The 27309-nt window shown below is 57.5% G+C and overlaps 1 protein-coding gene across 1 annotated transcript; it reads left to right on the top strand.

Moving 5' to 3' along the window:
• The first annotated feature begins 3036 nt into the window (after nt 1-3036).
• DRG2 (developmentally regulated GTP binding protein 2) lies at nt 3037-21313 on the top strand. The gene is made up of 13 exons (XM_008685983.2): nt 3037-3221; nt 7051-7211; nt 11080-11169; nt 11793-11853; nt 13208-13298; nt 13955-14027; nt 14126-14216; nt 15086-15183; nt 15527-15603; nt 16840-16928; nt 17775-17833; nt 20707-20760; nt 21103-21313. Exons 1-13 carry the CDS (start codon nt 3158-3160, stop codon nt 21187-21189), a joined length of 1095 nt encoding a protein of 364 aa, XP_008684205.2. The 5' UTR covers nt 3037-3157; the 3' UTR covers nt 21190-21313.
• Nucleotides 21314-27309: the final 5996 nt, after the last annotated feature.

Genomic DNA, 27309 nt, shown 5'->3' with positions numbered 1-27309 from the left:
TTTAAAGATTTTATTTATTTATTTGACAGAGAGCGAGAGCGCACAAGTCGGGGGGGGAGCAGCAGAGGGAGAGGGAGAAGTAGAGGGAGAAGGAGAAGCAGAGGGAGAGGGAGAAGCAGGCTCTCCGTTGAGCAGGGAGCACGATGCGGGGCTCGATCCCAGGACCCCGGGATCATGACCTGAGCTGAAGGCAGATGCTTAACCGACTGAGCCACCCAGGCGCCCCTGAAAATGGTTTTGATTTACATTTCCCTAATGACCAGTGAGGTGAAGCATTTTCTCATGTGCTTGTTGGCTGTCTGTGGACGTTCTTTGGAGAAATGTCTGTTCAAGTCCTTTGTACGTTTTAAAAACCGGGTTGTTTTGTTGTTTGCCTTTTAGGGCTTTAGTCTATATTCTAGATATTAACCGCTTATCTGGGTATGTGATTTGCAGATATCTTCTCCCATTTCATGGGTTGTCCCTTTACTCTGTCAACAGTGTCTTTTGATGGGCAAATCAAATATTTCTACAGTTCTAGTAGCAGCCTCTTCAGAAATCTGTGAACTCTATTTCAAAGTTTCCTCAAGTGACATGAAGAAACAAGCTCTGGGTGGCCATGTTCAGGTTTGGAGGACCCATATCTTCCAAGCAGAAAAGGCCTGTTGCCCAGAGGATGCCTGATGTTCGGGTTGTCTCTCTTGACCCCTGAAGTAGGAATGATTCTCATGTAATTTAGGAAGAAACTGAGGCCCATGGGGATTATGACAACCGCAGAGATGCCAAGAGTCTTGGGAGGTGAGTCCTAGGTTAGAGCACTTGCGTTTCCCCATGGGTAAACTGGAAGTCAATACCCCTCTGTGGGCACAAGCGTGGTGGGAAATGAAGCCCAGTGAGCCACGTTATGTCGAATTTGGAGGCCCACTCCTGGGCCAGGGCTCCTACAGGCCTCCACACTGGTGTGGGCCTCCCTAGGTCCCAAAGGGCTTTCACACAATTTTCTTTAAGCCTTATGCACAGATATTCCTATCCACAGTCTAACATGTCATGTCACCTTGTGGGCACTGGACTTGGAATCAAAAGCTTTGCCCTCAAATCTCAGCCCTGCCGTTGAACAGCGTCAGCCACTAGGCCAGGCACTTCTCGTGGCTTGTAATCTCGCTTTGTAAAAGGTAGATGAGGATTGCAAGCGCAAAGCTTAGGAAAGCCCCTCTCCAGCTCAGAGCCTGGTACATAATAAACATTCAATAAGTGTGGCTGGGCTGTGAGGAAGATGTGAGGCCCACAGAGGAAAAATCACTTACAGCAGTCCTGGCAGTCAAGAAGAACTCATGGCCAGACAATATGCCTCGCGCACATTTTCTTAGCAACCGTGTTTTCCCATTTTTAAGATAACAGAAACAGATTCAGAGAGGTTAACATATTTAACCAAGCTCACACTTGTTAGGAACCTCAGATCTGAACACAGACAGAGTCATTGCCAAGGACCCATTCTCCACCCCCAACTTTTTACTAAAAACATACAGAAGAGTTGAAAGAATAATTCAATACATACGGACACACTGTTAACATACGGCCACTTTAGCATGCTTTCTTTTTATTTATTTTATTTTATTTTATTTTATTTTTTTATTTTTTATTTTTTAGCATGCTTTCTCTAAATGTATACACGGTTCGAACCACTTACAGTAAGGAACAAACATCATGTTCTTTAGCCCTGATATGGACTGGATGTTTATGTCCCCCCAAATTCGTATGCTGAAGCCCGAAGCCCCCAATATGATGGTATTTGGAGATTCATCTTTGGAAGGTTATTAAGGTCAGATGAGGTCACAATGGGATCAGTGCCCTTATAAGAACAGTCACCAGAGTGCTCTCTCTCGCTCTTTCCCTGTGTACATGCACTGAGTAAAGGCCATGCAAGGACACAGGGAGAAGGCAACTATCTGCAATCCAGGAATGGGGCTCTTACCAAGAACCCAACCATTCTGGCAGACTGACCCCAGACTTCCAGCCTCCAGAGCTGTGGGAAAACGAAATTCTGTTGTTCAAGCCATCCAGTGTGGGTATTTTGTTACCGCAGCCTAAGCGGACTAAGACAATCCCTAAATGCCACCAGGTACACCCGCGGAGAATAAAAGACATTCTCCTGCATAATCACACCCAAGAAAATTAGCTATAATGCCGTAATATCTAATATCCTATCCAAAGTCAAATTTTCCTCAATTGTCTTAAGAATGTCTTTTCATAGCTGCTTTTAAAATGTTAACCAGAGGCACCTGGGTGGCTTAGTTGTTAAGAGTCTGCCCCCTGCTCATGGGCTCAGGTCATGATCCCAGCATCTTGGTATTGAGCCCTGCATCAGGTGGGGAGCCTGCTTCTCCCCCTATTTGTGCTCGCTCTCTCTGTCGAATAAATAAAATCTTAAAAAAAAAAAAAAGTTAACCAGATTCTAGGCAAAGTCCACACATTATATTTAATACCTTTTTATCTAGAACAGTCCCGCTGTCTCGCCTCCCAACGCACCTTCCCGTCATTGGCAATTGTGAGGAGCCCAGGCAACTTATAAAACGTACCACTTTCTAGATTTGTCTGATGTTTCCTCGTGTCTAAACTCAGATACAGTATTTTTTGGCAGGAATTCCAGTAGGAGATACTGTCTACTTTATAACGCATCATATCGGGAGACATCTGATGGCAGGTGGTAAGGCTAAGTCGGAACACTTCGTTAATGTGATAATGGGGATCCGCTTTCAGCCTCTACACAAAATAAGAGCCACCAGGCTTTCAACTCAGCGCTTCTTGACATCAGGACAGTCAGCTGCGCTTGGAACCCGAAGTTCAGGGTTCATCACCCAAAATTCCCTCTCGGTCTCCTAAGCTCATCTTCTGCCCAGTTCAGTCCTGGCCGGGTAGAGCATGGCCCCGCCCCCGGCCCCGCCCCGGCCCCGCCCAGCCCTTGCCGGGCCCCCAGCCTAGGTGGCCCAGCGGGCGGAACCAATAGTGTCTGGCACTCCGCTCGACGTCGTCCGTCCGGACTCTGAATCCCGGAGCGCCGGGCGCACGAGGACGCTGTTCTCCGTGGGCTTCCGGGCGCACGCACTTCTGCCGCCGCCGAGAGGGCGGAATTCCCGGTGTCGCTGCTGTGTCGGTCGGTGTGCCGGGTTCAGCCGCCACCATGGGGATCCTGGAGAAGATCTCCGAGATCGAGAAGGAGATCGCTCGGACGCAGAAGAACAAGGGTGAGGGCCGGCCTGGCGGGGCCTTCCTTTCTGCCCGCCTCAGTTTTCCTGTCTGTAAAATGGGGGAACAACACCAGCGATAGAGCCGATGCGGGCTCGAAGGCAGCAGAGAAGTGCCAGAGACTTGACCAGGTCTCCCAGCGCGACCGAGGCAGGCAGGACCAGGCGGGACCGGGTCCCAGCGCGCTGGTCTGATTGCAGACGATCACTGTGAGATCGGCTCCGTGCCAGACCAGGCGACCAAGTAGAGAAATCGCAGCGCGCAGCCCGCGTCTGACCCAGAGAGAGGCATGGTCGGGCTTCAAACCCGGGTCTCCTGGCGGCCGGGCCTGGGGAGTCGGTGCTCTCCCCTTTTGTGCTGGAAAGCCCAGGAGGAGACCTTTCGCGGGTACAGCCTCACCCAGCATCTCGGGGCGGAGGCCATCAAGACTCGAGCCTGGTGGACCTGGGTTTGAACTCCAGCGCCACCTGTACCTGCTGTGAAAGCTTGGAAAGTCACTTCGCCTCTTTGAGCCTCAGTGTCCTCATCTGCAAATGGGGATCTTAATCCCCCTCTCATCTTAGCTCACAGCTAAATTAAACTAGGTAGTGTGTGCAAAGTACTAGGCACATGGTAAGCACTTGGTATTTAAAGTAACCCCCCAACATAGCGCACAATAAAGGATCAAATCTGGACTTCAGATTGTAAGGGCTGGAGGAGCTCACAGGGGAAGAGCAGTGGGGGGAAACAAATGACGCCCAAGAGGGCTTCCAGGAGGAGGTGGGGCTTGAACTGATTACGGGGAAGGTACTCCCGGTGAGGGTCACTGCTGAGGCAAAAGGCTGGCAGTCCAGGTGAGCATGGCGTGTTCATGGGGCAGTTCTAGATCTAGAACAGTCTAGATCAGAAGGACGGTCTGGAGTGATGGGGGATGCAATTGGCCAGGGTGAGTGAGGCCCTGTGTCTAAGCAGTCTTGCCATGGGGTTGCAGAGGCAGGAAGTGGGGAATACGAGGTAGCTAGTCTCTGTCTGTCCTTCCCTGGCTCTGTTTCGTTCTGGAGGCTGAGAAGCCGGGAGACTTCATTCATTCATTCGTTACGTAAATCTTCACGTATGTAGTAGGCATGAGCACGGCAGGCACATCCTTGCCCTCCTGCAGCTGACCTTCTAGTGGGTAGTCTGTAAGCGAATAACCAAATCAGAAGGATTGTTTCAGCCAGCAACAAAGGCTGTGAAGACAAACGAGGCTGATAGAGCAAGAGTGTGGGGGGTGGGGGCTGGGCCTACTAAGGTAAACGATCACCTCCATGAGGTGGGGACGTTTGAGCTGAGACCAGAATGAGAAGGAACCAGCCATGCAGAGATCTGGGGCAAGACTGTTCCTGGCAGAGGAACAAACGTTGCTGAGGCAGGAACAGACTCTTCTTGCTCAGGGATCTGAAGGTCTGGGGCTGGAGTGCAGTGATGGGAAAGGAAAGGGCCAATCCTGTAGGGCCTGGTAGGTCATGGGAAAGTGGCAGTTGTGTTCTCAGGCAGCGGGAGCTACTGGAGGGTGTTAAGCAGGGGAGAGACATAGTCCAATTTCTGTTTTATTTTATTTTATTTATTTGAGAGCAAGAGAACACAAGCAGGGGGAGCAGCAGGCAGAGGGAGAGGGAGAGGTAGACGCAGACTCCCCGCTGAGTACAGAGCCCAGTGCGGGGCTCCATCCCAGACCCTGTGATCATGACCTGAGCCGAAGGCCGACGCTTAACTGACTGAGCCACCCAGGCATCCTCTGGTTTCTGTTTTAAAAGTTCCAATTGGCTGGGGCACCTGGGTGGCTCAGTCGTTGAGCGTCTGCCTTCGGCTCGGGGCATGGTCCCAGTGTTCTGGGATGGAGCCCCACGTCAGGCTCCTCCGCTGGAAGCCTGCTTCTTCCTCTCCCACTCCCCCTGCCTGTGTTCCCTCTCTCGCTGGCTATCTGTCTCTGTCAAATAAATAAATAAAATCTTTAAAAAAAAAAAAAAGTTCCAGTTGGCTGCCCTGTGGAGTATCATCTACAAGGATCAAGGAGAGTAGCAGGGAGGCTTTGACAGTGGTGAAGAGGGGGCGTAAAGATGATGTAAGGATTAAGACCCAGTCCTTCCCTTCAGAGGTGCTCAGAATCTTATGAGCTGGGATGACAGGAAGGATCAGATACCTGACGAGTGCTGAACCCATTCTTGACCACCTCTCACTGCCATCAGTTCAATCCTTCACTTGTTAGACATTTCCTGAGTACCTGCCGCATGCCACCAGAAGCTGGGATCCTGCCCCACTTGAGTGAGGAAGTAAAGGAGCGAGATTCAAATAGTGATCAGAGCCATGAAGACCATGAACAGGATCGTCAAGCTAAGCAGGGCCGCAGGAAGGGTGGGTGTTAGTGTGGGTGGGTGATCATAATAATAATCAGCAGTTATTGGGCGCTTACTGTGTGCTAGTCATTATTCTTAATGCTTTCCGTAAGCTCTCTGAAAATCCAGTGGGGTGGTTTCTCCTCTTAACATCCCTGCTTTGCCAATTAAGAAACTGATACACAAGAAGATTAAGTAACTTTTGCAAAGTTCCACGGCCAGGAATGGCAGGGTGGGATTCCAGCCCAGGTTCTTCACCTCTGCGTGACATTTCCCACTGCCCCCTCCGGCTGGGTAGGGGAGACCTCTTTGAAGAGATGACATTTGAGCTGAGCCTCGAATGTTAAGAAGGAGCCAGCCCTGGGAAGATAACGTTACAATGAAAGGAATAGCAAATGCAAAGGTCCTGGGGCACGAATGATGTCAGCTTGTCCTGAAGAAACAAGAAAGCCGCTGTGGCTGGAATGTAGTACATAAAAGAGAGAGTGAAAGGAGATGTTGGAGAAGTAGTGAGGGACCAGGTTACCTAGCCCCAGCCCGCTTTTGTAGCAAAGATTGTGTAACGCCTTTACTATCATGAAATGCAGCTCCCCTTTAATAGTGTGACTTTTGTGCACACAGAATTTGAGGCAAATGAGTATAACACCCTAATCATAATACAAAGGAGGAGAAAAAGGAAAGTATAATTAAAATAGTGTTTATTTCAATATGTAAATGTTGGGGCATGGCCAGGATGCAGCGGCGTTACAACGAAGCCGTGAGATGTTTGCCGCTCTGGGCGGCATCGCAGGGTAGGAGGCAGGCACGAAGCAGCCCAGTGCCCAGTGTGGTGTGTGGCTGACTCAGGCACCCTACAAGAGCGATCACTGGTGGCAGCCTGGGATCCCACGATGCTGAGCATCTCTAGGTGAGGTTTCAAACAACACGAGCTAGAGTCTTTCCTTCACAGGCGCAGAAGTTGCTCTCCTGGAAATTTCAGTGTTATTGACGCTGTGAAACACGCTGTGACGCTGTGTTGCTGCGTGAAACAGAATGAGGCTCCACTTGATGCTAACCCACGTGTTCCCTCTGCAGATGTCTTAGGGCTGTGAAAGTCATAAGGAACGTGGGACAATTGATAGCTGTGCCGGACTGACTCACACTTTGTAGGGCTGCGGGCTTCCCTGGTCCCTGCCTGATGAATGCCAGTGGGGACTTTGCACCGACAACAGAAAACATCCCCCAGAACCCCCCAGGGAGTCGTGCTGCCCGTTGAGAACCACTGACCTGGGGTCGTGTGGTCTCAATTAGGAGGCTAGCTTCTATCCTAAGTGAAGTGAGAGGCTAAGGGGGCATTTTAAGCAGAGGGGTATTTTCTTTCCCAGTCTGATTCTGATGTTTCCAGCCAACGTTTGGTTGTATGTGGGGGCATACCTGACCCACGGGGCTTGGAGACCCTGGATACTTATCTTCTGTCTTGCTTTTCGTCCTTTAGCCACCGAGTATCATCTGGGCCTGCTGAAGGCAAAACTCGCCAAGTATCGGGCCCAGCTTCTGGAACCGTCCAAATCGGCCTCATCCAAAGGAGAGGGTTTCGATGTCATGAAGTCGGGTGACGCCCGCGTGGCGCTGATTGGATTTCCCTCTGTGGGTAAGGTCAGTGATGGTCAGCGTGGGCCTTGGGGAGGAAGCAGGTTGTCTCCCAAACACGACTGTCCAGCGCCTCCTCTCGCCGCCTTTCTGAATTAGCTCCAGGGACCGAGAAGATTCAGTCTCCCCCAGGACCCGGTCCCATCCCTTTAGCATCCTGCCATGGCGACCCTCGTTGCCTGACTGTGGGAGAAGTATTTCCACTCAGTCTCGGACCCGTCCCTCATGTACAAACGTTTACTGAGTGTGCACCGTGTGTCAGGCTCTGCCGGGCGCTGGGGGTACGGTAGGAATAGTGAGGAGGCTGCTCAGATCAGGCTGAGGGAACCATGACCAGGAGGCTTGGACAGGTGCTGCTGGAGAAGCTTTTAAACCAGTTCGGCTACAACCTGTGTTAAGCCCATTACCCTGGGCCACGCGTGGCGGGGGCGTTGCTAACAGCCGTCACCTCTTGAGTGCTTACTGCTGGCCGAGCAGTATAGCTGTGCTTTGTGCGGGGTTGGGTGCCTGGGTAATGGGTGCGTGCATCCCAGGAGGTGGGGATGGGTCTGCCGTCCGTCTACACACACAATGAAGATGGGATGAGAGCTACGTCGGCCACTGGCATGTTTACTGCTCCATGGCTGTTTGTCCCGTTCATACATTAGAGTTCCCTCATCTCGTAATGGCTGCCTAGAAGCCCGCACTGTGGTCATAGCCTCAGCAGCAGTCTGCTCCTTCCCTGCCGGGCCCATTGCGTCCTGGAGTTGGTGTTTCTGGAAGCCGTATTCCTCCAGGTGAGCCCAGTGGCTCGAGGTTGTGCGTTTTAAAACTGCTCATCAGCACTGCCATTTACCCTCCAAAGAAGCTCTAGCTGACTCCACATGGGGACAATTGGGAATGTCTCCTAGCATCTGCTCACGGACGCCCACCCGGGATGCTGTGTCAGCACGGGGCTGTGAGCTGTTAGAGGAAGACCAGACTCAGCGTCGAGGTCGGCAGAAGGCTTCCTTCCTGGTGGCTTGTAGGTGTTTCTTACTCTTGGGAAGCAGTCCTACCCCAGTTGGACTTTATGCTCAGTACCCAGCTGGATGCACCGTCCCCATGTCCTCCGTCCGTGTGGGCTCAGGAAATAGTTAGTTTAGTTAGTTAACCATCCAAGCCAGGTAGGATGAGGAGGGGAAAGTTGCTGGAGGCGAAAGTGACACCACGTACTGGAAAGGAGCCACTGCCCTCCTCCTCTGGGCTGCTGGCCATTCATCCAGCCGACGTCTTGGCAACGCTCGTCAAACCTGAGTGCCCATTTCACACGCAGCTTCCTGGCCAGTGCTCAGATCCCTGCAGTGATGGGTGCTTATGACCCCTCAGCTTGACAAAAGCTGGACACGAAGCCACGCAGGGGCCTCCTGCTGCGGCCCCTCAGAAGGAGCTGACGCCCACGCTGCAGAGCCCCTCGGGAGAGGTGGGACTGTCCCCACGTGTGCTCTCTGCCGGCTGAACACCCTCACGGCTTTCAGTCCTGGCAAGGTTTCCAGATCCCTCTCTGTCTTTTTGGCCGTTTCTCATTTTCCCCAGTTGTCTACACTGGAAATTTCCAGACACGCAGAAGAGGTAAAGAACAGGCACAGTGTACCCACTCTCGGAATCCATGGACTTTGCCATATTGGTCCACGTCTTCAGATTTGTGTGTGCGCGCGTGTGTTTGGGGTTTTGTTTTTGTTTTGACTGACCCATTTGAGAATAAATGACAGACATCATGCTTCATGACCTTTCACCCCTAAATATCGAAGCTCGTGTCTCTAAAGAGTAAGGATATTTTCCTACTTAGCCACTAACTATCCCACCAAACAAAATGAACGGTAATTTAGGAATGGTCTAACACCTGGACCGCGTTCTGATTTCAACACTCACCCCCAAATGACCTTTGCAGCTGGTCTGTCCCAACTAAGGTCCATTCTGGGACCTCATGTGGTCCCTGTAGGTGTCGTCCCTCTGCCTGCTCTAATCTAGAACGGTCCCTTTCGTCAAGCCCCTAACTCTAAAGAGACCACCACCGGTCCTACAGAAAGCCCGCACCCACTTCCCTGTGGTGTGCGTTAGCTCGTCCGTCTGTTCGTTGTAGTTCCTGTGAACCCAGAGTCAGGTAGAAACCCGGGACTTGTGGCCAGGTTCCACAAAGGACATGGGGTGGACCTCATTTCGTACCATGCCAAAGAAAAACCCCTGACCGCTGGTTGCATTTCCGGAACCCCTGGCTTAGGGCGAGGGACACCCTGTCTCCCTTCTGCGTAGTGTTAGCCTCCTTCCCAACCCCAGGTAACTGGAGAGTCCCCTGCAAGATGCTGCTACAGTGGCGTGTGGAAGTCCAGCCCTGTCAGCATCCCCTTGGTGACCTCGATGCCAGGGAATTGTCCTTGCCTGGGAGTTTTGTTAGCCACGGTAACACGTCAATTTTTGAGTTCTCCTCCTCCTTCCTCACTCGTTAGCTGATGTTCCTCTGGGGAGTAGCGCCTTCTCTCATCGCTGTCGGCTCTTTGGTTAGCTGGAAAAAGTTCCTGGAATGGCAGGACAAATGCGTATGGGTTGCCCTTAAATGGTCAGCAAGTTGTTGGAGTCAGAGCTGTCCCACAGGGTGACCGGTAACTATTTTTAGGCTTTAATTCTTGGGGCATTGTTATGGACTCCATCAGTTTTCACCTTTTCTTGATTTTACTTCCCGCCTGCCAAGGACTTCTTTCCAAGCCCAGGCTGGGAGAAAAGCTTTGTTTACCAAGAACTGTGCCGTTGAGGGTCTTGCCCTGTGGCCAGATCCCACTGCCCTGCTGGGGATCTGGGCTCTCCAACCATGGGAGGGCCCACACCTCTCCCCTGCAGAGGCCAGACAGGGTCAGAGTGTCCTCCCGTTGGCCTCCAGCAATGGTCAGTCAGTGTCTCGGCAGCCTGCCCATAGCTGTCTGCCCAACCTGCCCATACCTGTCTGCCCCACCAGGTTTTCTCTTTCCTCAAGTTTCTAAGAGGCCCCCAGGGTGGAGAGCTTCTGGATTTGAAGCCAATGTTTCCTTCAAGGGGTGAGGATGTATGAGTGAGATGTGCCCCCAGCCTTCCTGGTTGCCAGACATGCAGGCTCGTTGTTCCCGGTGCCCCGCTGACTAGGCGGGGGCAGGAGGCCAGGGCTGGGTTTCTCCCCCTCTCTGGTTCTGTGCACTGCTTTGCTGGCCCTCTGGGCCACTGCATCCATCGCTGTGGTCTTGCCACACTCTGGGCTTGGCACACGTAGTGCTTATCATCTCCTTTCACCCCACGCGGCCCCCCACGGTGGGGACCGAGCAGATGGCCAGCGTGCATGTGAACGGCTCCGAAGCTCGGAGGGGGAAGTTTCTTGCCCGCAGGGGCCAGGTCTCTAACTCCCAGCCAAGCCATGGCTCTGCTCCCACAGTGAACCGTGGCCTGAGCTTTCCCATCCAGATCCTTCCCAGCTCACTCCTTCCTGCCTGGCAGCACCTTCTCCTGCCATCTGGCTCTGTCTCAGACCATGTCTGTCCCCTTGCACATCTCTCCCCTCCCTGGGTGAGCAGCTGCTTTGAGTGCCAGGGGCTGTTGCCTGTTCGAAGTTCTCTGGGGCCCAGGAGGGGCTGGCGGGTCTGGTGGAGCTAGGGAGTGGGCCTAGATTTAGAAACCAGTTCTCTGTGTCCTTGAGACCTCCAAGGAAAGGAGTGGCCCTCTGGTGCCCCACCTGCCCTGGGCGGGGCCAGAGGGGACGTTTCCAGCTGTTTTCTGTCCCCATGCTGAGGCTGAGGAGGGAGTCCCTGCGCCCGGCAGGCTCCCAGCCTGTGGGGATCCTCCCAGGAGGCTGGAACAAGACTCCCTCACTGCAATGCCCTCCTTTTTCTCCTAGTCCACCTTCTTGAGTCTAATGACCTCCACGGCCAGCGAAGCTGCGTCCTATGAGTTCACAACCCTGACGTGTATCCCCGGGGTCATCGAAGTAAGTTGGGGTGTGCTGGACTCCAGAAGGGGAGAGGGCGCGTGCTCGGGTTTGCGGTGGTGTCGATGGATGTCGCGTGTGTGGGTGTCGTGTGGAGGGGGAAGGCTCTGAACTGAGCTGCTTTGCCTTCAAGCACTGGCACCTCTGAGGATTCTGGCTGCCGAGACCCCAGGGATGCCTGACTGGTTCTGGGAGTCGGGCCGGCCCGTGGCAGCTCTCCTGGCGCCCCGTCGTGCTCCACTGTCCCGCACCACCCCAGCTTGGGTCACTTGTTCCTGGCTGGCTGGATCCCTCCGGCTCCCGTGAAGCTTCAGAGCCTGGGGCAGCCGGGGCCCCGGGGCCTGGAGCCTCCACGGTGTGGGGACGTTTTTGTGGCGTTCTTACCATCAGGGGAGAGCGTGGTGGGATCGCAGTGCCTTGAGAGCCCCTCCCCGGTGGCTCCTCAGCTCGCGGGACAGGGTCTGTGCCGGGCTGGAGCGGTCACAAGGCGAAGGCCTGGCCCCAGAGGCTGACCCCGGGGTTTCCCATAGCCCCTGCAGTGCAGGCCGCTGTAGTGTCCTGGGGTCCGGCAGGCCCTTCCTGCGGGGACTCCTCCCCTGACCTTCTTCTCTTCCCCATCCTAGTATAAAGGAGCCAATATCCAGCTCCTGGACCTTCCTGGGATCATCGAGGGCGCAGCCCAAGGTAGGAGGTGGGGACACGTGGGTGGGAGACCGGGTGGATCTCAGCACCCCAGCCCACCCTCTTCCAGAACGTGTTGGGTATACTGGCCTCGCTGTTAAAATCGGACATGGCTGCAGGGCTTGACGGGTAGGGGAAGGCTCGCAGCCTCTCACATTGCTCTGGCCTCATAAGGTCCTGGCTGGCCCCATCTTAAAGCCGAAGAAACTGAGGCCCCACGAGGTGAAGGGACTTGCCCCAGGTCGCATAGCTCACCTGACAGTTTGAATTCATTCTTCTACTCCACGGGCTCCAGTGCGCCTCTGCAGGGAGCCCCACAAGGAGCGGACACGAGTCAGCTGGCTAGCTCAGAGCGTGCTCCTTGTCCTGGAGCCCGTCCTTTGTTGTTTCGGTGTTGTGTTCTGAGATGGGAACATGCCCGTGGCTTCTGGTGGCAGGGGGCGGCCCGCAGCCTCACAGACATGGTAACCAGCTGATGCTTCTCCGACACTGGCCAAGCGCCGGGCTGTGAGCTCGCCGTTGTCTCAGTCCTCAGCTGGTCCTGTGATGACTTAGCGAGTGTCACCATTTCCTTTTCATAGCTGGGAGGAACGTCAGAGATGATAGATAAAGGGCCTGCCCTGACGACTCTTGATCCACTGAGGGGCAGAGCTGGGGTCGGCACCCACCTCTCTGCTCCACGGCCCCGGCGTGGCCGGGCAGCAGGGCCTCTCCCGGCGGGTCCAGTTGCCATCTCTGCCCGGCGCCCTCCCGCGCCCCTCTGTCCTCATCAGGGCAAAGTGCTGCCTGCTTGGATCGGGGCAGGGAGAATGGCGATGGTCCCCCAGGAACCTGCTGTCCCCGCGAGCATCGTGGGGCCTGGGGGTGGTCTGGCCACGGTGGGGGGACGTGCGCGGGCAGTGTCAGGAGGCAGCTGGCCTGTGAAGATCACCGGGCCCAAGGCCCTCATTCTCCGAAGAGGGAGGCCGGTCATGGCTGAAGCCTGTACTACCTGGATCCTAGTGCTGTGACCTCGGCAGGTGCCTGGCTTCTCTGCTGGTCTGATAACCACAGGGTCTGATCTTCACGTGCAGTTCCTAAGGCACCTCTTCCTGCGGCATCTCGTGTGACCCTTTCTGCCGCCCTTGCAGTGGGGTGGCTTCTACCGCTCGTGTCCAGAAAGGGCAGCTGTGTTGAAACCCTCATACCACACTAGCTTTGTGATCTTGGGCAAGTGATCGAGTATCTCTAAACCAGGTCTCGGTTTTCTTATCTGTGAAATGGGCATGATACTGCTTCCTGTACGGGATCGTTTTGAGGATTAAGCGAGAAAATATGCCTCTGTCCCTGTGTGATCACATCTCTTCCACGCGTCCAGGGAAAGGCCGGGGCCGGCAGGTGATTGCTGTGGCGCGCACGGCTGACGTCGTCATCATGATGTTGGACGCCACCAAGGGAGAAGTGCAGAGGTCCGCAGGGTGGTGCAGGCGGGCGGACTGATAGGTCTGGGGAGGTCCCTGGGTGGAGTCATGGGATGCTGCGGCTCCAGCTGCTGTGCCCCTGAACGCCTGATGGGTGGCCCAGGGGGTGCTGGGGCCTCTCCCACGCGGGAGCAGCGGCAGGCCTGTCCGCAGGCTAAACCCGTGCGGCCAGCCTGCAGCATCCTCTCGGACAGGCCTGCATCTGGCATGGAGACGTCCGGAGGCTAAGGACTGTGCCGTGCCGGCGGGAGCCTCTGGCACCGGCCCCTGGCCAGCACAGGCCGTCCTGGCTCTGGCTCCTGCCTGCCGAGGCTGAGGTGCCTCAGTTCCTGCCCGGAACCCACCAGGAGCCCAGCCCCAAGCAACAGAAGCCTTATTCATGCCCTGACCTGCTGCCTAAGGGGCACACTGGGCCTCCCTCTGCGTGCCAGTCGCAGACCCAGCCTGTCTCCCGTCCGACTGGGCAGAAGGTCCAGAGGCTCCCCCTCAGCAGCTTTGGGCTGTTGGGGAGGAACGTTCTGGGTTCTTAGTGGTGGGGAGGAGGGCATTGGTCTCCCTCCGGGTGGGCAGGGGCTTCCTGTGTACCATGGAAGCCATCAGCCTGCCTCTGGGCACCTGTGAAGGCTCGTGGGGGCTCTACCCAGGTCTCTGCTGGAGAAGGAACTGGAATCAGTGGGTATCCGCCTCAACAAGCACAAGCCCAACATCTACTTCAAGGTGAGGCCCCTCTCACCGGTGGGCCAGGCCTGGGCAGGTTCGGGATGATTGCGGCTGGCCCTTTGCGAGCAGCTGTCCCTTCCTCTCTTCTCCTCCAGCCCAAGAAAGGGGGTGGCATCTCCTTCAACTCAACAGTCACGCTGACCCAGTGCTCAGAAAAGCTGGTGCAGCTGATCCTGCACGAGTACAGTATCCTTTCCAAAAGCGGCAGGGGAGGGGCAACGTGAGACGGGGGCCTTGTGGCCCAGGATGCTCACAGACCACACCCCAAGCCACCCCAGATCCATCCGAGCAGCCCCCAGGAAGGCTGCAGCCCAGCGACATGGAGTGCTTGCTGTCCCCTTCTGCCCTGTGCTCACCAGGCTGCAGGCTGGCTGGGCCACAGCCGTGTACTCAGCTGTAGCTTCCTGAGTCCCTGCCAGGTTCTAGGCACTGGTGGCCAGTCACATCTGGAAGGAAGATGACATGGTGAGGGACGGCCCCCGAGGACAGGGTTCCTGGCCTGGGGAAGCCTCAGGGAGAACCAAGGGCTTGGCTGTTTACCACTGAAGTAATGTTGGGGGGCTAGGTGAGTCTCTGGAGGACCCTGGAGGACAGGGCAGAGCCCCAGAGGCAGAGGAGCTCAGATGTGAAGAACTCACCACGGTGGACAGGCTGTCTGCAAGGTGGTGAGGTGCCTGTCACTGCAGGTATGCAAGCAGAGGCAGGGTGGCCTCCAGAGGAGAGCTTTGCATGGGGGAGGGTGGGTTAGGCCAGTGCTTGCAGACAGCGCTCTTGGCACTGAAGCCTGGGTGGGGTTCCACTGAGGACTCTCGCAAGTACTTTTTTCTTCTTGCCTAACAGTGAAGATTGAAGCCACTGATTGACTTTGCATATTCTGCTTCCTTTTGAAAAAAAAAAAAAAAAATGAGGGCACTGCCCAAACTTTACCGACCAAAGCAGATGACCTCCGAGGTCCCTCTCAGCACTGTGTTTCTTGGCTGGCCTTTCGGGCCCCTCCGCTGCGGGGACACGAGGGCCTGCTGGTGCACAGGTGGCCCTTAATCCGAGCCCCTCAGAGATCTTCAACGCGGAGGTGCTCTTCCGAGAAGACTGCTCCCCGGACGAGTTCATCGATGTGATCGTGGGCAACCGGGTGTACATGCCCTGCTTGTATGTAAGTGGCGCCGGCCCCCGGGGTGCGCGTGCGGGAGCAGAGCTCGCCCAGGACTGACCCGGACGCAAGGCAGGCAGGCTTCCCAGAGGAGCAGAAAGAGCCTGGAGCTGCTCCACCCTCGCCTCCCCTCTCCCCTGGGGGCTGCACGAGGCTTGCAGACCTGTCCAGCTTGACACCGGGGCTCTAGTCCAGCCTTCCTTCCTAGGGGTGCACAGCGGCCCCAGGCCCCTGCAGCCTTTCCCCATCCTTGAGGCAGCAGGGAAGGGAGGATCCTGGCACTGGCCTCCTGCCCTGTTTTGTTGTTTTCCTTCCCCAACACCTACCTCTCCCGTCTCAATCCCAGGTTTATAACAAAATCGACCAGATCTCAATGGAAGAAGTGGATCGCCTGGCCCGGAAGCCCAACAGTGTGGTCATCAGGTGAGGCCCCGGCACCCGGCTGTCCTTGTGAATGTGAGCTCATCAGGCCTCCCAGCCACCTTGGCCAGGCAAGCCCCCCAGGCGCGCCTGGGGCAGAGGAGACCATCTCAGTAAGGGCTTTGACTGTGGCCTGGTCGTACCCAGGATCAGCCTGGACAGAGTGGGTGATGTGGCGTGGGCTCTGGTTAAGAAAACAGAAGGTAAATAGTACCATGAACGGAGATGGTCAAGACTCAGTAGTTAACGGCAGGCCTCAGAAAGGCCAAGAGTGTGAGCCAGCTGTTCCTGATCCTTCCGGAAGATGTGGCTTCTACTGCAGGGGGTGAGGGAAAAGGAAACACGGAAGTCCTCAGGTGGGTGGGGCCATCCTGGCCCCGCCCCCGGCCCCTCCTGGAGGGGTGGGTCCTGGGGGGAGCCGCGTGCCCTCTCCCAGAGGGCTGCGTGTTCGCTCCTCACCGTCGCTGCCCATTCCTCCTTTGGAGCAGCGTGACTGGGGGGCTCCGCTCTGCTGGCTGCCCCGCTCAAGCAAGGCACTCTAGCCTCCCAGTGGGGCGGGGCTTCCAGGCAGTGGGACGCTGAGTGACTGAGTGGGATGACTGGTACAAATGATGGGTAAGGGTCCTGGACCATCTCCCGGGCATCGCCAGCTATCGGCAAGAACAGCAGAGAGCGGGCATCCTTCCCAAAGGACAGCCTCAGTTCCTCTCCTGCTGCTGCGTTCCAGGCTCCCTTCAGGGGCTGCCCGAGGACAGGCCGGGCCTCAGGGCGTACGGTCACCTCCACACCACCCCTTCACCTGCTGTGCTCACAACATGTCAGCGGAGGTCAGGGTACCTGCTCCAGGTCATGCCTCTGAACACGATCAAGCCAGGGGCCGCCCAGTCACTGAAATCCTCACCGGCTGCCCTGTGCCCATCGGTCTCCCAGCAGCCGTCAGGTGGAGAGCCCCCCTCCAAGCACTGTGCGTCCCTTAGCGATGCCATGTGCTCTCCCAGGAGAGACAGCTGAGCTCTACTGGGTGTGACCGTGGCTGTGACCAGAGGCGCTGGCCGCTGAAGTGTCAAGCTGCCACCAGGTCTGTGGGCTTGGTTCCCCACGGGTGCCAGATGGGCCGCAATGGCCTCGGTGCCCAGACCAGCTACATGGAGGTCACCCTCTGGAAGAGTGAGAGAGCGGGAAGCCCTGGCCTCCAAGCCCACGGGGGCCACTCTGACCGGCCGCCTTCCTCCCTGGCAGCTGCGGCATGAAGCTGAACCTGGACTACTTGCTTGAGATGCTTTGGGAGTACCTGGCCCTGACCTGCATCTATACCAAGAAGAGAGGACGTGAGTTCGGCGGCATGTGGCCCAAGAAATGTGCTGAGTCACCCTCCCTATAGGGCTGCCAGGCTCTGCCTGGGGCACCCAGAGGGCACAGTGCCCCTGGCTCAACTTGTCCTGTGCAGATCGTACCTTTTCTCCCATCCCAGAGCTGGCATGCTCTCTGCCCCAGGCTGCTGGAGGCCTCGGCTGAGCCTTTACAGTAAAGAAGGCCACTTTCTGGGGCTGCTGGTCTTGAGGATGCCCGGGGGCAGGGCCGGGGTGGGGGAAGCTATGGAGGGAGGGGCAGTGGGCTAGAGGCCGGCCTGTGGTTCCCAACAGGCTACAGCGATCGCCCCCCTCCCGGCCTCCCCTAGCAGGAGCACGCCCCCTGGGTCAGGACTAGAGGCACAGGAACACAGAGGAGCCTTCACCATGTCCCCCTCCCCCCCATGGCACGCCTCTCACACCCTGTGACCTTGCAGCTGAGTTCTGGCAGTTTGCGTGGCCTTGACCTTGTCAGCAAGGGAGGAGCTGCCGTTGCCCCTGACTGGTCGCCAGCAGCTGTCACGTCTTGCCAGTGCTGTCCAGGTGCTCCCCGTGGCTGGACTTAGGGCTCTCATGGCAGATGGGGTTACAGGCCGCCTGAGTCCCGGACGTGGATTTTTGTTGATTTCCTTTGCTAAAGTCAGGGTTGCAGAACACCGCACAAGGATCCATAGGGAGGGTGTGCCCGATGGCGAGGGGAAGGTTCGGCCAAGGCTGGGGGCTGGGAGGGCCTCTGTCCCCTGATGGAAGGCGACCACAGAGCAGCTTGGGGCCGTAGCTGTGGTTGCCTCCCTGTCGCCCCACCTGCAATCTCTACCTTTGCAGAGAGGCCAGACTTCACAGATGCCATCATCCTCCGGAAAGGGGCCTCCGTGGAGCACGTGGTGAGTTGCCCAGATGTGTCCAGATGGCGGGTCAGGGAGGTCTCCGTGCCAGCTGCGGGGTTTTGCCGAAGGTTCTCCCAGCCCTCGGCTGGCTTGGCTGACAGCAGCTGCGGTAGCAGAGTGGCTGGGGGCAGGCTCCGGAGTTAGACCCGGGGTCACCTCCCTTCCCAGCTGCGTAGCGAGCCTCCAGGCCTCCCCCAGAGGCAGGGATGGTACTGCCCAACCCAGTGGTGACTGGGCCATGCCGTTGCATGAGGTCCCGCACGTGAAGCACTCGGCCTGCTGCCTGGCGCCGGGAAGGTCCTGGAAGCAGTGGTCATCCCCATCCTGTCACACCCCCTGCTGCAGGCTCCTCAGAGCCACAGCTGTTCCTGTCCTCCGCCTGGGAGAGCTACTGCCCTGGGGCATTTCCGTATTGTGAACTCCACGTTGTGTTTCCCCAGTGCCGGCCTAGGGCTCAGAGTTGCCGCCTCCATGCCCTTGGCTCCTCCTGGCTTCCTGTCCCCCCAGTCAGCCCCCCACAGCCCTCCCTGCTCCCACAACCCCCCCTCCAGCCCCGGATGGCTCTGAATGCTCTTTGCACTCGACATTTACTGAGCACCGACAGTAAACAAAGCAGCCCCAGTTCCAGCCCGAACGGGGTCCTTTGGGGGCAAGAGATGCCAAATACCCAATGCCAGAGCTAAGAAGTCACACCTAAGGGGGGGGGGTACAACACAGTAAGGGAATGGGGAGTGACCCTGAGCCTACACAGAGAGGCCAGATGGTCTCTGGGGAGTGAATGTGATTGGGCCTGTAGACCAAGGAGGACCTGACCGTGAAGAGTTAGGGGTGATGGAAGCCCTCCCAGGCAGGGGAGTAAGGTATACAAAGGTCCTGAGGCAGGGGGGCCCTGGGCTGAGCCTGTAGGCTCAGGGAGAGGAGGGTGCGTTCCACGTCTGGGGTTTTGTTGCAGGCCCAAAGGTCATCTGTCCCTGAATGTGACCCTGCACCATCTTTCACGAAGGCATATGGGCCCTGTGGGAGCAGGTGATGGCCCAAGAGCCTGCAACAATGTGCCAGGTCACACAGGCATCTTAAGGTTTTGGTTTTGGGGGGTTTTGTTTTCCATCTAGCTCATTTCTTCTCAGGATCTGTGTGGCGGACAGGCGGTGGGCTGGCCTGCAGGCTGGGCTCCTGCGTGCGTGCGTTCAGCAAGCCCGGCCTGAGGCCCCTGCCAGCTAGGGGCCTGGACACAAATGGGAGGGCTCGGCGTTGAAGGCCAGTGTGCCCGGCAGAAGCCACATCCCTCAGATGACTCATAAGGGGCTCCGTGCGGGAGTCCCCGTCCCTACAAGCCTGTTTCAGAACCGGTGGCTGAGGTGTGGCCTGGGGACCCAGCAGCTGTTGGTACAGCCCTCTGTGGGGCTACCCTGCACCCCCTGTGGGTACTTTGCGCCATCCACTCAGGCCCTGGCACCTTGCCCAAGAGGATATAGGATTTCAGCCACTCCCAGGAAGAAAAGCGGAAGATAGAAGGACAAGGGCTTTCTAGGCAGGCGTTATAGCAGGTACAAAGGCCCAGAGGCAGGAGTGAATGTGGGGAATGCTGGCTGTTGGCCATCAGCTGCACGGGGGGCCAGAGGCAGGAGGTGCTAGACCCAGGGGTGAGAAGCGCCCAGTGGGGTGGGGAGGGGCTTTGAGGGCCTGGTTTCAGAGCCTGGACTCTGTTCCCGAGAAGCTTGCTCTTCCGTGGTCACCTCTGCCCTGCTCGCCCTCCCCACGGGTGCCTCCCTCCTGGGGCACCCAGCTGTCCCAGGTGCCGTAGGGTATACGAGAAGGCCTGCCTAGATGCTGGTGGCAGGGACCCAAAATAGAGGAACCACATAGACCTTGGAACCAGACAGACACAGGGTCATACCCCAGTTCCCCTGTACTGTGTCAGCCTCCCTGTGCCTCAGTTTCCTCTTCTGGGCGTAACTGACCCAGCCCCAGGGCCTCTGTAATGCACCCAGCCTAGGCCCCGGTACGTATTCAGTGAGAGCTGACATAGGCCTTGCCTCCGGAAGGGTCATAGGCCATAAGGCCCCAAGGCAGCGAGGACTTTGCAGGGCTCTCAGCAGGAACAGTGGGCAGGGAGGAGCACGAGTGTCCCCATTGTCAAACAGTATGATCTCTCCCCTGGTAGAAAAGATGGCCTGGGATGACCTTCCATTGTCCCCCATCGCTAGAGACAAGTACAGAGAAAGGCAGAGGGGGGCGGGAGCAGGTGGGCCTGTATTTGCTCAGGAAGTGTTCTTACAGGCTCGGCGTCCGCACGGGAGCGGGGCCAGGGCGTCGGGGCTCCGACCAGGACCTGTAAGGCTTGCGGGCACATAGAGGAGAGGCAATACCACACGACCTTCCCTCCGGCCCCCCATCCCAGGGGAAGAGCTGGCTGCCCCTCCAAGGTCCCCTGCTTCTAGCTCCCTTTAAGAGCGCTGGCATTTCTGAGGTGGGGGTGGGTGAGGTCCCAGCTGTGGCCAGGGGACGGGGACCAGGTGGGGTAACTCCAGGCTGAGGTGGGGTGTCCTGAAAACCACCCCCGCCCATCTGAAGGAGCATCTGTCAGGGTTGTCACTCAGGCAAGGCCGGCGGAAGGCTCCTGGCAGCCAGATCCAGACCTTTAGAAGGGCACCACAACCTTTGGGCCAGCCTGGAAGTGGGAGCATCAGAACAGCCATGAACACAAGACTGCCTGGATCAAGCCGCTGGTGTTCACAAGGCCACTGCTCTCTGACCACCTGCCTGGGGAACTACCACTTCCTGGCCCGTGCCTGGGGCTTGGGTGTGTGGCCACGCTCGGTGGGCACCGTTATAGACTCCTCTCACTGTCTGTCTCTCCCGTCCTCCAGTGCCACCGCATCCATCGGTCACTCGCCAGCCAGTTCAAGTACGCGCTGGTGTGGGTGAGTCTCTGGGCCGGAGACGGGTGGGGGTCATGCCCAGCATCACCCCTGGGTCGGGCAGGAGCACAGCGTTCATGCTGCTCTGTGTGTCCCAGTTTGGGCGTGCGTGCCCACCCATGCTGGCCTCTCCTGTGTTGGGACCTAGGGATGGTCAGACCCCTGGGGACATTGTCCTGTCTGAGGGCGGTTTGGCAGTGCTGGGGCCCCCACATTAGACTCTGGCATTCACATCCCCCGCAGAATATCTACACCCACACGCACCTTCCTCTTGTAATAGCTATACCAGGCTTGGCCCTGCTCAGGACAGAGGCTGACGTGGCCCCATTGTCTGTCCCCCGCCAGGGCACCAGCACCAAGTACAGCCCGCAGCGGGTGGGCCTGACCCACACCATGGAGCACGAGGACGTCATCCAGATTGTCAAGAAGTAGTGCCCCCTCCTGGGCCCCCTGCCTGCCCAGCCTCTCTCCCCGGGGAGTCAGAGCCAGCCGGACGCACCAAAGCCCAAACAGGAAATACATACAAATACATACACCCCAGGAAGGGGTCTCTCAAGTCTCTGCTGTTTCTGGAAGTTTCTTCAGTAGGCAGATGATGAAGAGTGTATTGGGGTAGAGGGACACGGTCGGGGAACTTGGGCTGGTCTGGTGGCATTTCCCATGAGACTGTCCCCTTGGGTGGGGGTTCTGTGTTTGGAACCCTGGGCCTGCGCCCTACCCTTGGCCCTCTCAGGCCCCGAGGGACTAAGTTGCCCACCTCCCCTGCAGCCAGGGCCTCACGCAGACGGCTAGCTCAGTGCTGGGGCTCAGAGCCGAGCCTGCCTGGGCCTCTGGAAGCTGTAGTTTCTGTTGGGGTACCTTGGACCTTCAGCTCCTGCCGGCCTCTCTGGCGCTTGGGGAGGGGTCTCCCAGGACAAACCCTCTGCCCTGCCCCAGGGCTGCTCCATGGTGGCTTTAAGCCCCAGCTTGTGCCCTCGTCAGCCCGAGGAGTCCTGATGTACTGCCCTCCCAGGGCAGCCCCTGCCCAGCACAGACCCCACAACCCAGAGCCTGCACGGATATCTAGAGTGGAGGCTTTGGTGCTGGGTTTCTGTGCTTTTTCTCCAAGCCGCTGGTCTTGGCTCTCCTTTCTGCAATAAAGAGTGGAAACAATCCCTGTTCAGACTGAGGACAGTTCTGTCAGTTTGCCGAACTCTTGCCAGGCGGGGTCAGGACCAGCCATGAGCCTGGTGAGAGGTTGGGTGGAGCCGGGGCTGTGGGAGAGCAGGCCCAGGTCTCGGGTGCAAAGGAGAGTGTGGGGGACCTACAGGGTGGTCTGTGCCCTGGAGGGTTGGCTGGGGGCTGGGGACCCCAGATGTGGCACCTCTTGACGCCAGGCCTGGCTGACAAGGGGGCAGAATTCTCGGTAGGCCCTTGTGGCTTTCAGGGTGGCAGGGAGGCTCCCTTGTGAGAGCAGGGTGGCCGTGTCTCTCCTCTGTGACCTCAGCAGACAGGGGTGGACCGGCCTCGGTGTGTGCCTAGGAGTAGCAGCGGGTGGTCCCTGAGCCCCTACCCCATGCCAGGGTCAGTGTGGCCACCTCAGCAGCCTGTTCTCCAGGGGCAGCAGCTTGCCCGGGGTGTACACAGCTTCTAAGTGCAGAGCCGGGATTTGAACACCGGCTAGGGCTGCTGAGCCACAGGGGAGGCTTCCTGAAAGAGGTTTTGTGGGGCTCCCAGGCACTGGGCTGGCAGGAGATGGCGAGGGCTCCCCCGGAGGTCTTCAGGTCCAGCTGGGGTGTGGAGCGGGCCCACTGCCCCGCTTGCCAGGCTGTTCCTGGTTCCTCTGTCAGCTGCTCGGGCTCCTTTCCTGAGACAAAACAAGAATAATAGACATCATTAAATATACATGGGGCCCCAGGCGGTTGGCGTGGTGGGCCGGGCCTCCTTCCCCGCAACACTGAGCTGCTCTGCTGGGCTGGCCATGCTGCTGGGACCAGCCACAGGACCCCCATTAGGCGGCATGCAGGCAGGGAGCAGGCCACAGGACCCAGGTAAGAAGACCCCAGCCCTGGGCCCTTGGGGTCTGCCACAAGTGCCTCTCCCCAGGTTGCAGGGAGGGGAAGAAAGGAGAGGGCAGTGGCAGCGCTGGGCCTGCCCCTAACTCACGGTGAGGCGCTCCCCTGGGCCTCAGTTTCTTCATCCATAAAATGGGCATGAGGCCCACATGGTTCCCCTCTCAGTGATGGTCAGATGCCAAGACAGGTAAGTGCTCCGTGGCTGACCTCAGTCCTTCTCCCCACGGCCGCAAGGCCTGGCCATGAGGTCCCAAGTAAGGGTTCCTGCCTGGGTGATGGTCACTGCTACTTCTTGGAGGGAGGAAAGGGCTCCATGTTGACAGAGCATCAGATCTGGGCCTATTCTGCCCGCCAAGCCAGCCAGGGAAGGGTGGGAGGGGAGGCCAGAGGTCTTCAGGCAGTGTGGGCTCGGGGCCGGCACTGTCAGAGTCTCCAGCCACTGGGCATGGACGGGCTGCTTCCTCGGCCAGGTCTGTGTGTCCATAGATGAGGGCAACCTGCTCCTCTGTGTTAAATGTTTGGTTTTCTGGGTGGGTGGCTGGCATGGTTATACCGTCTGGGCCAGCGTGAGAGTCGAAGGAACCGTATGCTGTGTGCACCCAGGTCGGTGCGAACTGGCAGCTTGCAGGGCCTTGTGCTGGAGGAGGTGTCCTTAGGGCTGGAGAAGGTCCCCCTAAGAGCCCCCCCGAGGTCCCTGCCACCCCACCAGGGTGAGTGCCAAGCGTTGGGCCCCGCTACGATGGCCACCCTGTTCCCACCCCTCACCCTCCCTGGGCTGCCTTCTGTGCCGGGAGGCTCTGGCCAGCCTGATCCGAAGCCCCTTCCTGCTCAGACAGCCTGTTTTCACGAAGGTCAGTGACACTCAGGCCGGTCCACAGACCACAGGGCTGCATTCCCAGAGGGCCCAGCCTGCAGCTTTACAAGGCTCAGCGGCAAAGGAGCCCAGGGCATGAATATTCATCCACATCTGTGTGTCCGTCTCCCTGTCCCTCCTCTTCAGCGTAGATTCCATGCTTCCTCATTTCAGAAACTGCCTTTGGCAAGCTCATCTGTCCTCAAGATCCCCTCTGGCCTGGCCCCTGGCGGGGCTGGGGGTTTGTACCACCCATTGCGGAGGGTCTCCCCACAGCAAGGCCTGCCTCAGGTGCTCCCCTCAGCAGCTCTTCGAACCACCTGTGCTCCCCTTGAGCCCCAGCCAGGAAACTCCTCGTCTTCTCCAAACGCTCCATCCTCATCCACACCCACTTCTCCACGACGGAGGGGCCGAGTCCAGGCCACGTCATCTGGGCCTTCACACTGCGTGGATGACAACCTCCCTCTGTCCCTCCATCTCTCTCTCTCTCTTGGGTCTATGCCATTGATCTGCCAACTAATCTGTATAAGTTTGCTCGTGCCGCCATAACGCAGTACCACAGACTGGAGGTCCTAGACAGTAGACATTGGTTTCCTCACTCTTCTGGAGGCCGGAAGTCTGAGATCAAAATGGCGGCAGGGTTGGTTTCTCCTGAGGCGTCTCTCCTCGGCTCACAGGCCCACCGCACCCTCACACGGCCTTATGTCCTTACGCCTCGTCCACTGAAAAAATTGTGAGCCCCTGGACATGTCATTCCCTGTGGCCACCTGCTTTTTGTGCCTCAGCTCCTCCAAGCACCCGTCCCCCGTGTCAATCTCCTCACCCACCAGCGCTCCCCAGCATGCTGTCCAAACAGCTCCTGCCCCGGCCCGTTGCCACACATTTCTAGACAGCGACCATTTCTAACCACGTTACCGGGCCCAGCAAGCTTGGCACAGTCCGTAAGGGCTGGAGTGGGAGGCCCCCAACTTCTTGTGCTGTCCTCCTCCACAGGCTCACCCCCACCCCTGCCTCTGTTTCATCTGACCCGTGGATCTGCATTTCCCTGACTCCTCATCGGGACACCCACGGTCCCCTCAACGCTCCCTGTTCTACAACAACCCCCCCCCCTTTGCCACACGGTGGCCCAAGAGCTTTTCCCACACCACTTTCCAAGAAGCGATGTGAGGCAGTGGCCGAGAGCATGGACACTCGGGAGCCAGACTATCCGAGCTCGAATCCGGTTTCAGGCTGTGTGGCCTTGGGCCACTCGCTAGACCTCTCTGGGCCTGTCTCCCCACCTGTAAAGTGGGAAGAGTAGTACCTACTTCCTGAGGTTGTCGTGAGGGTTGAATGAATGCTGTGTGGCCAGGCAGCTCTCCCTTCCTCGCTGGGGGTTCTCTGCTGAGTGACGGAACCTCTCTAATTCGGGACCTTCAGCTATGGGATGGGAAGAGTAGTTCCCACCTTACACATCATGCGAATCTAGTGAGATATTAGAGCAAAGCACTCAGGACCAAGCCCGGCACACAGTAAAACCTGTCAGTGTTGGTTATTTTTGTTATTTTCAAAATGCCTATGTGGTCTTAGCACTCCTGACAGCCTAAAACCCTTCCAAGGTTCCCCGCTACTTCGGGGGTAGAGACCGATGTCCCAGCCCAGCCTGCAGGTGTCCTGGGGCAGGTCGCTCCTGCCATCCTGGCGGCTTCTCATTCCACATGCTCTGCATCCCTTCACCCTTCGCCCCTCTCACCACTTGGCCTTTGCACATGCTGTTCCACCTGCCGGGAATACTGTCCCCTCTTTTATTTGGTTAGCTCCCTCTTACCCTTCAGATCTTGGCTCAGGGGCACCTTCCCGGTCTTCCAATGCACTGTTCGCCCACCTGGGTTGTGGTGAGTCTGACCTTCAGAGCCCTCCTCATCATGGCTAGCAGTGTCCCCCTTGGGGTGGCTCTTTGCTCCAAGTCTATGTCCCTGTGACCCTGGGAGTTCCACGAACAGACTGTGGTTGGTCCCACTCAACTCTGGGAGCCCCTAGCACCCAAGGCAGTGGCTGGCACAGAGTATTGAGGAATGAGTGGGTGGGTGAGAAACTTGAGCCCTGATAGCCCCTCTGTGCCTACTGCGGAGGCTGGGGACACAGAGGGCGGTGGGACCCACACCCACCCGAGAAAGGGTAGCCCTGGTTGACTGGGGACACTCTCCCCATAGCCTGGGGCAAGCCTGGGCCCCAGAGACCAGAAAGGACCGTGGGAGCAGCCCTGCTGCCCGCAGTCACCCAGACCACCTGTGCAGAGCAGACAGGACACCATAATAATGGCGGTTTGCTCCAGGCTAGGCGCTGGGCCAGGCTCTCGCATTCAATGCTTGCTCCAGCCCTGCACGTGGAAGGTGCAATTAGCACCCACACTTACAGATGAGGAGACCTAGGTGCAGAGGCTGCGTGACTTGCTGTGGTCGGATCCAGGACAGGAACGGGACCTGACCCGGGGCTCTGAGCCACCCCACTTCACATCCCCTGGGCTCCTCGGGGCACCTTGGGCCCTCCAGCAGCAGCAGCAGCAGGGTTCACCTCTCTGAACATCAGTCTCTTCATCTGAACCAAGGACCCCCCACATAGGGCAGAGAAAGGATGTGGCTCTGGGATATGTCCTTGAGCCGAAACCTACCCTGCCCGCTCTCCCTGGCCTCCGTTTCCTCAAATGTCACATGGAGCTGGGCAACAGGATTGAATCTTGTGGTCTCAGGCCGACATTCTTCCCAAGAGCTCCTCTAATGGGGTGTCTCCTCGCACGGTTCCCCATCTCTTTTTTCCATTTTCACTTTTTCTCTTTTCAAATATTTTTTTTATTCATTTGAATCAGAAATGCCCTCACATGGTTCAGAAATTGAACTGATACAGAAAGGTTTACAGCCAGATAACCATTTTCATCCATTTCTTGAATAAACTTTCTCAGTATTGCTACATGAAAATAAAAGCAAATAACAATTTATATTCTTTCTCCCCGCCACCCACCCCGACACACACACTTGCCACAAGAAGGAACGTCTAGGTATGTACCGTACACAGCACTGTTCTGCACTCTGCTCCGATCCTCCCTCTTCTTTTTGGTAACAGCTTTGAGATGAAATTCACACGCCACGTGACTCACCTACTCAAAGCGTGTATGATGCAGTGGGTCTGGCATGTTCACGGGCGTGCACACCCTGTGACCACCGCCCTCCTGGCTTCCTTGAATCTCTCCCGTCAGGCTGGGACCGCCCTCACCCCCACCGCTCCGCTGGGACCGCCCTTATGGTAGCCGCCTCCAGCATGCAGCTCTCCGTCCTCAACCAACCTGCCCCATGTGCCCCTTTGCCACAGCTGCCCTGTCCTCCGCCTCAGCCACTTGCCACCTCCTTGTCCCCAGCAGTGCAGCCCCGGGGGTTCATTCGTTCTCCTCCATCTGCACTCATTCCCTGGTGTCATCCTCTGGAACTGTCCTTCAACACCTCCTAGATGCCACTGACACCCTAACTGATGTCATCAGCCCTGATCTCTGCAGTGCACCCCCCCCCCAACTCCCTGGTGATGCCCTATGGACATCTGAGACCAACACGTGCAAAGCTGACATCTGGCCATTCGTCTTCTACCTGCTCTGGCCACAGCCTTCCTTATTCAGCC

This window comes from Ursus maritimus, unplaced genomic scaffold, assembly GCF_017311325.1.
Source record: "Ursus maritimus isolate PB19 unplaced genomic scaffold, ASM1731132v1 scaffold_14, whole genome shotgun sequence".
Taxonomy (NCBI): Eukaryota; Metazoa; Chordata; class Mammalia; order Carnivora; family Ursidae; genus Ursus; species Ursus maritimus.
Note: the sequence above shows the minus strand (reverse complement) of the source record. Positions and strands in the feature narration are given on the sequence as shown.

What these genes read in the sequence shown, in the direction of transcription:
- DRG2 (XM_008685983.2), top strand. Translation starts at nt 3,158, where the DNA reads ATGGGGATCCTGGAGAAGATCTCCGAGATCGAGAAGGAGATCGCTCGG. An exon ending in TCGGACGCAGAAGAACAAGG is followed by an intron (nt 3,222 to 7,050) that starts GTGAGGGCCGGC and finishes TTCGTCCTTTAG; the next exon opens with CCACCGAGTATCATCTGGGC. An exon ending in TGTACATGCCCTGCTTGTAT is followed by an intron (nt 15,184 to 15,526) that starts GTAAGTGGCGCC and finishes TCTCAATCCCAG; the next exon opens with GTTTATAACAAAATCGACCA.